Genomic DNA, 16,539 nt, shown 5'->3' with positions numbered 1-16,539 from the left:
TTTTATTTTAGAAAACACATTTGTATAAATTAAGTACCTGTCGATCAGAGGGTTGATGCCGTCCGTCACGTCAAACTTGATAAGGTCCCGGATTCCTTCCTGCCCGTTGTGGATATAGACGATGAGAGCCTGGTCCACCTGGTACTGGGTGAAGTTCATCCCCACTGTGATGTTCTCTAACGTCCCGTAAGGGGTTCTCCTCTGTAACAACCCCTGGCCCGGCCCGTAGCGAACAACGTACGTCAGAGTACTATCCTCAGAGTCCAGGTCGGTGGCTTTTAAAACATTGTTATCGATCACTTTAATGTCTCCTATCTCTAGCTCCAGACCGTCGTTGATGGCCATCCTGGGTGTCTCGTCATCTACAGGAATGATCATAACAATGATGGTCTTCTCCACGGTATATTTACCGTCCGTCAGGATTAAGTCAAAGCTGTCCTCCTTGGTCTCAGAGTCGTCATGTTCGTACACTATACTGGAGGCTTCCCTGATCTGGTCCAGGGTGAAGTTGGTGACTGTGACAGTGTCGGTGGTCAGCTGGTTGAGGATGAAGCCATGCTTGGGTGGTTTGGTGATGATGAATGTGAGTTCGTCCAAGGGGATGTCTGCGTCGGCTCCGTTCAGGATGGGCGTATCGATAACAATATTCATCCCTTCCATAACGACAAACTCCCTCATATAGATCTCGGGCTTCTCATCATTGGACGGGATGATAGCGATGGGGAAGAAATGTCTCTCGGAGAAGTTGATGCCATCTGAGCATCTGAACGTGAACCTGTCCTCGACGGGCTCCACTCCCTTATGGATGCTTTGGACATAGTAGATGTGGTTCTGTCTGATGTCCTTGATGGTGAATGCACTGATCGCAGTCCCAGACCTGGACTTCTCTGAGCCTGGGGCAGGGGAGATGTTCTCCACGTAGCCTGACGTGGGCTGTACGATGATGGTACAAAGCAGGTCATCATTAGGAGTGTCAATATCATCAGCACTAATGTGAAGAATCTCAATCACATTCTTCTCTCCCTCTACAACAGTGAACTGTGGGCCTACGAACACCTCTGGAGCCTGGCTGTCCATGGGGAGGATGGTGATCTGTACCCTGACCCCCGTGACCCTGTTGCCCCCTACCGTCCACTCATCAGACATGTCTGTCAGCGTCAGGTTAAAGTAGTCGTATTTAGTGGTGAGGCCGATCTCTCCGCTGGTGTGGGTGTACACCACCAGCCCATTGATGATGTCAGCCTGGGTGAAGCTCCCTGATTGAACCCCGTTCACCAGGATCTCACCGAGAACCGGTGGGTCCTCCAGGATGAAGGTCAAACGGAGGTCGTCCGTGTCCTCGTCCCGCCCCTGGATGACGTTAGTCGTGATCTCCGTAGCTCCGTTCTCCAGGACGTCGATGTAGGAGCCAATGGTTCCGGCCGGGAGGGTGATGGTCGGGGTCTCGTCATCGATGGGCTTCACGGTAACCCTGATGGTGATGGTCACAACATGGACGCCATCACTGACATCCAGCTGAAAGAAATCGCTGGTGGTCTCGTCTCCGTTGTGGATGTAGGAGATCCTGTCATTAGCAATGTCCAACAGGTTGAACTGGTCCCCTTTGGTCAAGTCCGTGAAGGTGTACTGGACCGTGCCGTGCTGAGGGGGCTGAGTGACTGTGAAGGAAATCTGGCTCCTGTCCGTGTCTAAGTCCACAGTATCCAGCTCAGCTCTGGTGATTTTGTGTGTTCCCCGCTCGAATATAGTGAAGCCAGTGTTGGTTATCTGAGGTGGCTTGTTGTCGACAGGCTGCAGGAATATAGAGAATGTTCCGGTGACAGTGTTCCCTGACGTATCCTCCACCGTGTACTGGACCTGCAGAACGTGGGCTGTGATCCCCAGCTCCAGGTCAGGTGGGTTGTATGATATCTTATGGTGGTTGACCTGAGCCTGAGTAAACTCAGTCACTACAGTGTCTGGACTCTCTGTTAACACAATAGACCCCAGTACCACAGGGCTGTTCTCATCTGTGTCTGTCGGGGGCTGGGTGACGGTGTACTTCAGATCCCTGTCCTCTGAGTCCAGGTCAGTGTAGCGGAGAAACTTCTTCCGGAAGTAGGTGAGCTGGTACTCGTGTACGGTCATCTGGAGGGTGGTACCAGGATACAGCTCAGGGGAGATGTCATCCACTGGCAGAATCTTGATGATGAACGAGCTCTGTTCTGATTGGTTAGGGCGGTCGTTATCATCCTGGACCCGGAAAACAAACTGGTCCATGACTGTGTCAGTGCTGTGAGGCCCAGTGTGTCTGTAGAACAGTTTCCCATCTGTGATATCCTGCTGCAACCAATCTGTAACCTCTTTCTCATACAGCTCATCCTCAGCATTAAACCTCCAGGTGGATGGGTCTGCTGGAGCCTCTGACTGCCTCAGCAGCACCTCCCCTATAGGCGAGAACGGGGCTTCTATGGTGAACCTGATAGTGGAGTCTTCAGAGTCGATGTCTGCAGCGCTCAGTGTGAGTGGCGAAATGAGCATAATCTGGTTCTTGAAGATGATTAACCCCGTGTTAGCGTTGATAATGGGCGGCTCGTCGTCCGTGGGAACGATCGTTAGGGGAAACAGGAATTCCACCTCGTGCTTCCCGTCCGTCATCCGGAAGATGATGTTGTCGCTGTACGTGTCGCTGCCGTCGTGCTGGTATATGACCATGCCCCCGTCCAGATCAGCCGGGGTGAAGAACTTCCTGAGTGACCCGAGCACCGTCAGCTGGCCATGCCGCAGCCCGTCGACCACCGTGATCCTGACATTATCCAGGTCGTCCTCGTCACTGACCCCTAGGTTATAAGAACTGGACAGTGGTCTGGACTGACCCTCATAGAGAAGCTGACCAGTATTCCTGGTGACTACTGGAGCAAGCGTGTTCATAGGCTTCACTACAATCATGAAGGCGAATGGGTCAGACACAGCCCCATCAGTGTCCACCACCTCAAACTCTATCTGGAAGATACGTTCTGTTTCAGAGTCTACAGACGGAGGCTTGTAGGCTATCTTTAGTTCTTTGAGGTCTCCCTGGTAGAAAGAGGTGATGGGCAGGTTCCAGTCATCTGTGCTGACAATGTACCCCTCCTCGAAGGAGAGGGGGGTGGTGATGTTGAAGATAAGGTCGTCAGGGTTAGACTCAATGTCCTCGGCAGCCAGCATGTCGGGGGTGATGGCTGTCATGACAAACTGATCCACCTCCATCATCATCATGGCCACGAAGCTGGGTTTAGGAGCAGTGTTCTCCTCTCCATCCTTTATACGCACCATCATCTGGAAAAACTCCTGCTTCAGAAAATTACCCTCTTTATCTTGTAATTCCACAATCATTGGGAAATAATCTCTATTGGGTGATTTGTGTGCAGAAGTGTGCTGATAGCAGATATTCATTTTAATAAATTCATCACAATCCACCATTTCTCCAAGTTTTCCCTCATCTACAAGTTTTCCATATCTGGGTAATGCACTGCCACTGGAGAGAGATGTTATTTTACACTGATGTTCACTTCTATCATAGGTGAACTCCAGAATCTTACTGTCAATGGGGTTACTAGTGCCAAGCAGTTTGTCAACAGTCAGAGGCATGTTTCTGGTTAACACTTCCAACTGTGTGAAAATCACCTCCACTTCCATCATAAACGGGATGATTATGGTGTCGGTATGAGTGTCATATCTGAGCTGTAGCCTCACCCTATCCCGCGGGGGGCTCCTGGACCCGAAGTGAGAATACTTTACGTCATTGGGTCCAAACTCACAGGGAAACTTTTTGGGAGAGAGCTGCCCGGGCCTCTGGGAGAGCGGGTCGTTATCCAGAACCGTCATACTACATCTGTCTCCCGGCTGTACTTGGATTACCAGATCATTGATAGGATCAATGAATACTGCTCTCCCGAAAGGCACGCGTATTCCATTGTTGGCCACCAATATAGCATCCTCTGATAGTTCCGATCTCAACGCGTATGATAATCCATAACTGTCGAAAACCTGCGCGGCGGAGTCACCTGTCACAATCACCGCGATCAAAGCAGAGAGCAGAAAAACAGCGCCAGTCCCTTGGCGTTTCCACCGCGGGGAAATAATCCAAGCCATTTGGAGAGAGAAACCACTGCAAAGACACGTTGAATTGTGCACATAAAATCCAGAGGAAAAAAAACTAAGAGCAATGCAGCTAAAGTTATGAGAGTATAAAATGAGTGTTGATAAATATCTCACACGCATCCGTGATGAGGTGTACCATGCTCTCTCTCTCCGCAGCTCTCTTCTATTCAGGTTAAACTTCATACAGTTAGAGTCCCCGAGTGAGAGATACGCCCTCTTGTCTGCCGATTGGAGGATATTTATGGTGGAATGCGTTTATTGATTTTTGATTGGATGAAAAATATGTCAATCAAAGTCTGAAAACGATAGTGCATGGGTTGGATTTGAAGAAGCAGGTTGAATAAAGTGCGAAATTCTACCGAAAAATAAATGGAGTGATGTGTGCAGTCAGGTGACCACTTTACCTTAAATTGGCAATCTGCAGTTCAAACAATACAAAGCAGTCAGGCACCCCTGCCACTGATATGGTAAATAGCTGCTTGGAGAAATGTAACCACTCAAATTCATATACAGAGCTATGGATGTAAGGACTGACCATCCATGAGATCAAAATGATAGTTTTAACCATGTTTTGAGTCTACAGTGTTTGCTTACATGTATATTGTTTACAAAGGAGTAAAACAAGTGTATATATGAACACAATTGAACTAAGCTCATGAGGCATGTATAATTTCAATTCTTCAAGAATCAATGGGCATATAATTGGATGTAGCAATCACAGATTGCCCCTTTAATCGCTTTCTTTTGTAATTAGTTGACAGTAGAACACCAATGTCTAAAACAGATTAGGCTTAATTTGCCCTTTTCAACAGCAATGGAAACGTTGTAGGTAAATCGGTCATTATTGCCCGAAAATTTGAAACATTTTGATAATAAGCCTATCTATAACCAGTGGTGGAAAAAGTACCCAATTGTCATACTTGCATAAAAGTAAAGATACCTTCATAGAAAATGACTCAAGTAAAAGTGAAAGTCACCCAGTAAAGTACTATTTGAGTAAAAGTCTAAAAGTATTTGGTTTTAAATGTACATGTAATTGCTAAAATATACTGAAAAGTATAAATAATTTACAATTACTTATATTAAGCAAACCAGATGGCATAATTTATTTTGTTTTACAGATAGCCAGTTGCACACTCCAACATCATTCAGAAACTAAGCATGTGTGTTTAGTCGGGATGTTTAGTCGGGCAGTAGGGATGACCAGGGATGTTCCCTTGATAAGTGCATGAATTGCACCATTTTCCTGTTCAGCTAAGCATTCAAAATGTAACAAATGGGTGTCAGAGAAAATATATGGACTAAAAAGTACATTATTTTCTTTAGGAATGTAATGAAGTAAAAGTCAAATATATAAATAGTAAACTACAGATACCCGCAAAAGTTACTTAAGTAGTACTTTAAAGTATTTTTACACTGTCTAAAACAGGTCTATACAGTATATCAATTAATAGGGTATAACTACGTTACATTATAACAAATCTCCTTCAACATTTAATGAAGATAGTTGAACAAAACATTTATTTGCATCAAGTAGTTTACACACTATACCCTAAAATAGAGGATTCAATGTGTATGAAAATCAATAGAGGGTAGAGTTTAAGGCATCTTATTCAAACTCCCTCTTGTGGTGTAATGGAATGTATCGTTTTGGGGTCACTCTGGTCCAGGTCAGAGCAATATACTGAAGAAAAACATATGCATAGTGTAAAGTGTTGGTCCCATGTTTCATGAAATTAAAGATCCCAGAAATGTTCCATACACACAAAATGCTTATTTCTCTAAATTTGCTCACTAACAGGGATGTAAACATTTCTCCTTTGAACAGATAATCCATCCACCTGACAGTTGTGACATATCAAGAAGCTGATGAAAAAGTATGATAATTTCACAGGTGCACCTTGTGCTGGGGGACAATAAAAGGCCACTCTAGTATGTGCAGTTTTGGCACACAACACAATGCCGCAGAAGCCTCAAGTTGAGGGAGCGTGCAATTGGCATGCTATCTGCAGGAATGTCTGTCTGTTCATAAGTCACCTCAAATGTAGTTTTAGAGAATTTGTCAGTACATCCAACTGGCCTCACAACCGCAGACAACGTGTAGCCACGCCAGCCCAAGACCTCCACATCCGGCTTCTTCCCCTGCGGGACCATCTGAGACCAGCCACCCGGACTACTGATGAAACTGTGGGTTTGCACAACCAAAGAAGTTCTGCACAAACTGTCAGAAATCGTCTCAGGGAAGCTCATCTGCGTGCTCGTCGTCTTGACCTGACTGCAGTTCAGCGGCGTAACCAACTTCAGTGGGCAAATGCTCACCACCAATGGCCACTAATATGCTGGAGAAGTGTGCTCTTGTAACGGCTGTTGGTGGAAGAAGGTGAGGACCAAAGCGCAGCATTGTATGTGTTCATGTTATTTATTAAACTGAACACTAAATACAACAAGTACCAAAAGAACACCTGCACCAGCTCCGTCAGGTACAAAACAGAATATAACTACCCACACCACACAGGTGGGGAAAAGGCTACCTAAGTATGGTTCTCAATCAGAGACAACGATAGACAGCTGCCTCTGATTGAGAATCACACCGGCCAAACAACACAGAAATCCAAAACATAGAAAATGAACATAGAATGCCCACCCTAGTCACACCCTGGCCAACCAAAATAGAGAATAAAAACCTCTCTATGGCCAGGGCGTGACAGCTCTTCACGGATTAATTCTGGTTTCAACTGTACCTGGCCGACGGTACGGTGTTTTAACTAAAGTAGTTCACAAAACAAAACAAAAAACTATCATATCTAAATCTGAAATATCATAGACTGCAAATTGCAAGAACACATCACTCTGGAGCCAGATGTTAACAGAATGTGTAGTTTAGCCTATAAACACAAACATTTTTAAGTGAGAAATAGGCAGGTCTGATGCCGAAAAATAAAATAGAATTCTTGCCTACGTTACCCATATTTTATTTTCGCAATAAAAGTAGTGTGTAGTTCCAGTTGTTAGCTACATGGCAGAAAAAAATATGAACTACTGAAAACACTACATAGATTTGAATTTAGTTAAAACTACCACCAAGCTACTGCAAAATGTATTTAAATTGCTAGTTGAACTACATGTAGTTCACTTCTCCCCGACAATGCTAACTAGACCTACTGTCTAGTTAGCATATTGCACAGATGAATTCATAATACTAACTATTCCTAATACCAATACACATACAGTGGCAAGAGAAAGTATTTTGGAATTACCTGGATTTCTGCATAAATTGGTCTTAAAATGTTATCTGATCTTCATCAATAGACAAACAGTCTGTTTAAACTAATTACACACAAACAACTATAAGTTTTCATGTCTTTATTGAATACACCGTGTAAACATTCACAGTGCAGGGTGGAAAAAGTATTTTCTGTACTTCTGTTGTTGATTTACTTCTGTGTTTGGGTCGTTGTCCTGTTGCATCACTCAACTTCTGTTGAGCTTCAATTGGCAGACAGCCTTACATTTGCCTGTAAAATGGCTTGATAAACTTGGGAATTAGTTTTTCCGTCGATGATAGCAAGCTGTCCAGGTCCTGAGGCAGGACAGAAGCCCCAAACCATGATTCTCCCTCCACCATAATTTACAGTTGGGATAAGTTTTTGATGTTGGTGTGCTGTGCCTTTTTTTCTCCACACGTAGTGTTGTGTGTTCCTTGCAAACAACTCAATTGTAGTTTCATCTGTCCACAGAATATTTTGCCAGTAGCGCTGTGGAAAATCCAGGTGGACTTTTGCAAACTTTAGACGTGCTAACAATGTTTTTTGGACAGCAGTGGTTTCTTCTGTGGTGTCCTCCCATGAACATCATTCTTGTTTAGTGTTTTACGTATTGTAGACTCGTCAACAGACATGTTAACATGTTCCAGAGATTTCTGTAAGTCTTTAGCTGACACTCTAGGATTCTTCTTAACCTCATTGAGCATTCTGTGCTGTGCTCTTGCAGTCATCTTTGCAGGACGACCACTCCTAGGGAGAGTAGCAACAGTGCTGAACTTTCTCAACTTATAGACAATTTGTCTTACTGTGGACTGATGAACATCAAGGCTTTTAGAGATACTTTTGTAACCCTTTTCAGCTTCATGCAAGTCAACCATTCTTAATCTTAGTTCTTCTGAGATCTCTTTTGTTCGAGGCATGGTTCACATCAGGCAATGCTTGTGAATAGCAAACTCACATTTTGTGAGTGCTTTTGATAGGGCAAGGCAGCTCTAACCAACATCTCCAATCTCATCTCATTGATTGGACTCCAGGTTAGTCGATTCCTGACTCCAATGGGCTTTTGGAGAAGTCATTAGCCTAGGGGTTCACATACTTTTTCCAACCTACACTCTGAAGGTTTAAATGATGTATTCAAATAAAATAAAATCAATAAAATCAAATCCAATTTTATTTGTCACATACACATGGCTAGCAGATGTTAATGCGAGTGTAGCGAAATGCTTGTGCTTCTAGTTCCGACAATGCAATATTCAATATAATATATAATCATTTGTGTGTTATTAGTTTAAGCACACTGTGTTTGTCTATTGTTGTCACTTAGATGAAGATCAGATAACATTTTATGACCAATTTATGCACATACTTTTTCTTGCCACTACATATTCCTCATTCTACATTTTACACATACTAAGCTAACATTATGACCCAATGGGTCTAGCCCAGGACAAATATCCCAAAAATATTATGTGGGATGTGTGTCATTGACTGACATGTCATGCATAGCATTGCATAGCTTTGTATTGAGCCAACAGCACGTCTGAGCGGAGTAGGCAACTAGCTGCTTATAATGAATGTGAGAGAGTGCATGGACAACAGGCTGGTGTCTACATCATCATAAAGGGAAGTATGGAGTATTCTAGTCTGCTCGCACATAGTTGATTAATGTCTCTATGAATGCGTCCCCAAATTGCACCCTATCCCTACTGTACATAGGGCACTACGAGTCCTATGTCTTAGTTGTGGTTTATTTACTCTGTCCTGCAAGAGTTTAGCAGTGCTAAGAGCCATGCAGTGACTTCCTCAATCTGTGTCCCTCTTCCCTCCCTCCATCCGTCACGCTCATCACCCAGGTCTTCTAGCTGTCAGATGTTTCCTTAACAGAGCATTCCTGCTCCAACAGCTGTCAGGCACAGTCAGGGTGCCTCTACCTCTCTCCACACCACAGGAGGTTGGTGGCACCTTAATTAGGGAGAGCAGGGTCATGGTAATGGCTGGAGTGGAATAGGTGGAATGGTATCAAATACAAGGTTTCCATGTGTTTGATGTCATTCCATTTGCGCCATTGCAGCCATTATTATGAGCCGTCCTCCCCTCAGAAGCCTCCACACACCCCTCACCTTTCTCTCTTCCCTCTGCTAATTTGACTCTCTGCTCATCTCTCCACATTCTCCCCCAGTCATAACATCTCTCTCGCTGTCTGTCTACACCCCTCATCTCTCTCCACACCTTTCAGCTGGCAGCTGAACATTGATCAGTCAGTCAAAGACAATGGAAAGTATGATATGATACTGATGCCGCTAGCTCATTAGCGCAGTGCACGCAGAAATGAACCTGGTGGTTATAGATATAGATATTATAGATAGGCCCACAGTTTTTCATGGTCACGTTTACTCTACAGTTTAGTTTTAGTGTGCAGTATGGGTATATAGGTATAACCTTTTTCTATTCAGCGATTCAAACAAAATATGTACATTACTCTATGAGCAGGTGTCCTATTAATGTCTTAAAATGACAACATTTTCAAACTAAAGTGTACCCTGAGGACGGAGTAGTGTAGCCAACAGAGCAGAAGCTGTGACCTGTCCATAGGCAGGGAGGCTTTTACATAGAACTACTCTGTTTAACGAAGAAAAGGAGATTGAAGAATATAGATGTCCTTTGCAACACCCTAACTGATGCTAAAAATAATAAAGCTGAACAGTGATACAGTGTTCCAGTCAGTTTGACAGTATACTTACTATATGAGTAGTAGCTATACAGACCCTTAGGTTGTAATTCATCACCTCATCCACTGTGCTCTACCGTACATGTAGAGAGGGCCTTGCCTTGTTTATGTATTTGTGCATCCCAAATAGCACCCTATCTCCTATATAGTACCCTACTTTTGACCAGGACCCATAGACAGTGCACTATATAAATCAAATCAAATCAAATGTTATTGGTCACATACACAATTTTAGCAGATGTTATTGCGGGTTTAGTGAAATACTTGTGTTCCTAGCTCCAACAGTGCAGTAGGATCTAACAATTCACAACAATACACAAATCTAAAAGTTAAATAATGGAATAAAGAAATATATTAATATTAGGACGAGCAATGTTGGAGTGGCATTGACTAAAATATTAGAATAGAGTAGAATAGAATACAGTATATAATACTTGCCAAGAAACTGAAGAGCACAAACTTTCACAGAACAAACTAGACACTCTAATGTACTTGTCCTCTTGCTCAGTTGTGCACCGGGGCCTCCCACTCCTCTTTCTACTCTGGTTGGAGACAGTTTGTGCTGTTCTGTGAAGGGGTAGTACACAGTGTTGTACGAGATCTTCCGTTTCTTGGCAATTTCTCGCATGGAATAGCCTTCATTTCTCAGAACAAGAATAGACTGACGAGTTTCAGAAGAAAATGATTTGTTTCTTGCCATTTTGAGCCTGTAATCGAACCCACAAATGCTGACGCTCCAGATACTCAACTAGTCTAAAGAAGGACTATTTTATTGCTTCTTTCATCAGCACAACCGTTTTCAGCTGCGCTAACATAATTGCAAAAGGGTTTTATAATGATCAATTAGCCTTTTAAAATGATAAACTTGGATTAGCTAACACAACGTGCCATTGGAACACAGAAGTGATGGTTGCTGTAGATAATCCATTAAAAATCAGCCGTTTTCAACTACAATAGTCATTAACAACATTAACAATGTCTACACTGTATTTCTGATCAATTTGATGTTATTTTAATGGACAAAAAATGTGCTTTTCTTTAAAAAACAAGGACATTTTGAAGTGACCCCAAACTTTTGAATTTATGCTTCCCTCTGGTTGGAATGTCGCTGGAGCTTTAGATGAGCTGAGATAGTTTGACATACAGTATGCCACCACTGAAGGAGCTGTCACTGGGCTGTCACTGGGCTGTCACTGGGCTCCACAGTGGCTCCTCCCATTTGGAGAACTGCAATCATTCCATCCACTGGCTCCTGTGCCCAGCCTTTCTGTCTGGCTGGCAGGAGACCAGGACATGGCGTTCAGACAATGTGATCCTGGATTATGGAGAACCTGCTATGTCTACCAACATATTTTACTGCTTTACAAAAGAGACATGTGCATGACAAATGGCACCCTATCCCCTATACCTATAGGGTGCGATGGCATGCAGCCACAGAGAACCTACAACATCTATAAACCTATTTGACTGCTTTACAAAAAGATAAACCCTCTCCCAGCTAACACATGTTGAATTCTGTATACCAGAACACACCAGGATGTGAGGAAGAAACACATGTGTGCTTCAGGCCTTTCCATCAGGGCCCAATTAGAAACACATCAAAGGAGGTTGACTGCAGAGCGAAGCCCCCAGCCATACAGGGCCTGGAGGAAAAATATAGACAGAGAGAGAGAGAGAGAGAGAGAGAGAGAGAGAGAGAGAGAGAGAGAGAGAAGAAGAGTAACTAACTATATTGTATTGTACTATGTTGGGGCACTCACAGGTTCTAAAGACGGAGAAATATGGACTGGTGCCCGGTACAGACAGAGGTTGTAGAGGAAGATTGTTCTATTTTACTGACCAAAAATACATAATTTATGACATTTTAAAAAGTTCCTGAAGAGCAGGTTACTTATTTGTTCACCAATATCCTGGATGGACAACACACACATGGGCTACAGTTACAATAAGAAAATATTGCATCTTTTATCTTTCGGTAATATCCTTAAAATAGACACGCTTGTGTTCAAAGTAGGTCATACAAGACTACGCTACATCACCCTGTAATCACTCCTCTAGTATGAACATGAATGTTTGGAACCATTAGATGCTGTATACTATGTTTATACATGCTCTATCTGTAGGCCAACTGTAAATATACAGCTCTGTCTCTGAATGCAACAGTGATGGTTAGTGGAAAGCCCCATAAGGAAGAGGTGTAACCAAGAGAGGGTTGGCATAATGCACCACACAACCCACCTACATACATGGGACCCTATTTATAAAGCCTCTCAGAGTATGAGTGCTGATCTTGGATCAGTTTCTCCTTTGAGATTATTATGAATGGACAGGGGGACAGAGGGGGGGGATCTGATCCTAGATCAGCACTCTATGATTACGGGCCCTGGACATGAACATGTTGGACTTGATAGTAACTAAAGTCATTATCTAGTCAAAAGTTGAGGTGTAGTGGGTCACTGCAGACTTGTAGAGAAGCACCGGCTGGCACCTCTTCCAGAATACCTCTAAAACACAAACTCTGTTACAGTCAAATTAAAGTGAGCACTATCATCCTTTTCATTTCACTTCAAGCACTGGTTATAGTGTATCCACAATAATAACAGACAAACAAAGATGTGTGTTGACTATTGTACTGTTTAAAGCATGTGTGTTCTCCATCCCTGGTATTGTTGAATGTTTAATCTGAGTTGTGTGTGGTATTGTTGAATGTTTAATCTGAGTTGTGTGTGGTATTGTTGAATGTTTAATCTGAGTTGTGTGTGGTATTGTTGAATGTTTAATCTGAGTTGTGTGTGGTATTGTTGAATGTTTAATCTGAGTTGTGTGTGGTATTGTTGAATGTTTAATCTGAGTTGTGTGTGGTATTGTTGAATGTTTAATCTGAGTTGTGTGTGGTATTGTTGAACGCATGTGTCTGTGTGTTATCCATCCATCCATGATTTGTTGAAAGCTGTAGTAACATAACAGCAGTCTCCCCTCTCATAGGGTTGTGTCCCAAATGGTACCCTAATACCTATATAGTACATTAGGGTGCCATTTGGGACGGGATCTAGATCTTCCTGCTGAAATCTATTCCTGTTAATTGCCCCCCAGGCGTCAGCCCCCCATTGGCCTCAGTGTAAAAGTCATTCATGTTGATTCCAGTGGAACAATAGTTGGGGCTTATCAGGTCTATTTTAGCTGCTGGGTTGTTAGAGAGACAGGGCTGGCTGGGCCCCACTGCTCATTACGGCTATTTCACTTCTTTACTTCACAGCCAGGGACCAGGCTTTGATCGCTAATGCTGGTGGGGTTGACACACAAGCATGCACACTCGCACTCACACACAGGCATGCACACACACACGTATCCTACAGCTGTACCATAACAAACAGGGGGAAGAATCCAACGACCCCCGAGGAGTTAGAGGGGTGTGCCATTTGGTACGCACACGGGGGTAGATCAGGAAAAGTGGTTCTATTGACCTGAACAGTGCAGTACTATAATATTGATGCTTGGTCCTACAGATATTTCATTGTCCAGGGAAATAGTTTGGTTTATTCAGATACCTAGTAGTTCATCGGGACTAATATTTCATACTGACACACTATCCAACACAATGCAATACATAACACACAAGAGAGACAGTCTGTACACTCATTTGTAGCAGAAAAAAGAAAATGGAGTCTAGGGAGACAGATGTATATAGTTGTAGATCTGTCATAACACACAATGTAGTAACCTACTCTTATAGATTCCCTGCTAGTGGCTGTAAAACTGTGTTGGTTAAAACCCGTCTTTACCAATTGTTCGGAAAATTAGTTGCACTAAAATAAAACCCTGTAACAAGTTCTTCCCATCTAGCTAAAATGCTGGGGGTGTTGATATAAATAGCAGATTCCCAAGGTGTCTCTGGCAGAATTTCTTTTTACAAGATCTGCTTTTGTAAGTGCTGTAGTTAAACACAATGCTGAGAATGCCAGTAAAACTATGCAAAAGGTCACACACCAAAAACCATACATAAAGTGTTCACCCTTTTCTGGTATATAGTACATACAATATGTGGGTATGAGGCATGTAGTGGACAATTCACTAAATAAAAGATGTGAGGCATGTAGTGGACAATTCACTAAATAAAAGATGTGAGGCATGTAGTGGACAATTCACTAAATAAAAGATGTGAGGCATGTAGTGGACAATTCATCAAATGAAAGACGTGAGGCATGTAGAGGACAATTCACTAAATAAAAGATGTGAGGCATGTAGTGGACAATTCACTAAATAAAAGATGTGAGGCATGTAGTGGACAATTCACTAAATAAAAGATGTGAGGCATGTAGAGGACAATTCACTAAATAAAAGATGTGAGGCATGTAGTGGACAATTCATCAAATGAAAGACGTGAGGCATGTAGTGGACAATTCACTAAATAAAAGATGTGAGGCATGTAGTGGACAATTCACTAAATAAAAGATGTGAGGCATGTAGTGGACAATTCATCAAATGAAAGATTCACTAAATAAAAGATGTGAGGCATGTAGTGGACAATTCACTAAATAAAAGATGTGAGGCATGTAGTGGACAATTCATCAAATGAAAGATGTGAGGCATGTAGAGGACAATTCACTAAATAAAAGATGTGAGGCATGTAGTGGACAATTCACTAAATAAAAGACAGGCATGTAAGGATTCACTAAATAAAAGATGTGAGGCATGTAGTGGACAATTCACTAAATAAAAGATGTGAGGCATGTAGTGGACAATTCACTAAATAAAAGATGTGAGGCATGTAGTGGACAATTCATCAAATGAAAGACGTGAGGCATGTAGAGGACAATTCACTAAATAAAAGACGTGAGGCATGTAGTGGACAATTCATCAAATGAAAGATGTGAGGCATGTAGTGGACAATTCACTAAATAAAAGATGTGAGGCATGTAGTGGACAATTCACTAAATAAAAGATGTGAGGCATGTAGTGGACAATTCACTAAATAAAAGATGTGAGGCATGTAGTGGACAATTCATCAAATGAAAGACGTGAGGCATGTAGAGGACAATTCACTAAATAAAAGACGTGAGGCATGTAGAGGACAATTCATCAAATGAAAGACGTGAGGCATGTAGAGGACAATTCACTAAGAAAAGATGTGAGGCATGTAGTGGACAATTCACTAAATAAAAGATGTGAGCCATGTAGTGGACAATTCACAAAATAAAAGATGTGAGGCATGTAGAGGACAATTCACTAAATAAAAGATGTGAGACATGTAGTGGACAAAGATGTGAGGCATGTAGTGGACAAAGATGTGAGGCATGTAGTGGACAAAGATGTGAGGCATGTAGTGGACAAAGATGTGAGGCATGTAGTGGACAAAGATGTGAGGCATGTAGTGGACAAAGATGTGAGGCATGTAGTGGACAAAGATGTGAGGCATGTAGTGGACAAAGATGTGAGGCATGTATTGGACAAAGATGTGAGGCATGTAGTGGACAATTCATCAAATGAAAGGCATGTAGTGGACAAAGATGTGAGGCATGTATTGGACAAAGATGTGAGGCATGTAGTGGACAAAGATGTGAGGCATGTAGTGGACAAAGATGTGAGGCATGTAGTGGACAAAGATGTGAGGCATGTATTGGACAAAGATGTGAGGCATGTAGTGGACAAAGATGTGAGGCATGTAGTGGACAAAGATGTGAGGCATGTAGTGGACAAAGATGTGAGGCATGTAGTGGACAAAGATGTGAGGCATGTAGTGGACAAAGATGTGAGGCATGTAGTGGACAAAGATGTGAGGCATGTAGTGGACAAAGATGTGAGGCATGTAGTGGACAAAGATGTGAGGCATGTATTGGACAAAGATGTGAGGCATGTAGTGGACAAAGATGTGAGGCATGTAGTGGACAAAGATGTGAGGCATGTAGTGGACAAAGATGTGAGGCATGTAGTGGACAAAGATGTGAGGCATGTAGTGGACAAAGATGTGAGGCATGTAGTGGACAAAGATGTGAGGCATGTAGTGGACAAAGATGTGAGGCATGTAGTGGACAATTCATCAAATGAAAGATGTGAGGCATGTAGTGGACAATTCATCAAATGAAAGACGTGAGGCATGTAGAGGACAATTCACTAAATAAAAGATGTGAGGCATGTAGTGGACAAAGATGTGAGGCATGTAGTGGACAAAGATGTGAGACATGTAGTGGACAATTCATCAAATGAAAGATGTGAGGCATGTAGTGGACAAAGATGTGAGGCATGTAGAGGACAATTCACTAAATAAAAGATGTGAGGCATGTAGTGGACAAAGATGTGAGGCATGTAGTGGACAAAGATGTGAGGCATGTATTGGACAAAGATGTGAGGCATGTATTGGACAAAGATGTGAGGCATGTATTGGACAAAGATGTGAGGCATGTAGTGGACAAAGATGTGAGGCATGTA

The 16,539-nt window shown here is 42.7% G+C and overlaps 1 protein-coding gene across 1 annotated transcript in view; it reads right to left on the bottom strand.

The window, feature by feature from the left end:
* Window positions 1-4,309, bottom strand: part of LOC112234722 (FRAS1-related extracellular matrix protein 2-like) — a 93,899-nt gene extending 89,590 nt beyond the window's left edge. Inside the window, exon 1 of the mRNA XM_042297347.1 lies at window positions 38-4,309. Coding sequence (XP_042153281.1) covers window positions 38-4,305 — 4,268 coding nt within the window. The 5' untranslated portion in view covers window positions 4,306-4,309. The remainder of the gene's footprint in view (window positions 1-37) is intronic.
* Between the last annotated feature and the right edge of the window lie 12,230 nt (window positions 4,310-16,539).

This window comes from Oncorhynchus tshawytscha, linkage group LG14, assembly GCF_018296145.1.
Source record: "Oncorhynchus tshawytscha isolate Ot180627B linkage group LG14, Otsh_v2.0, whole genome shotgun sequence".
Classification (NCBI taxonomy): Eukaryota; Metazoa; Chordata; class Actinopteri; order Salmoniformes; family Salmonidae; genus Oncorhynchus; species Oncorhynchus tshawytscha.
This window is presented reverse-complemented; position numbering and strand designations above follow the sequence as displayed.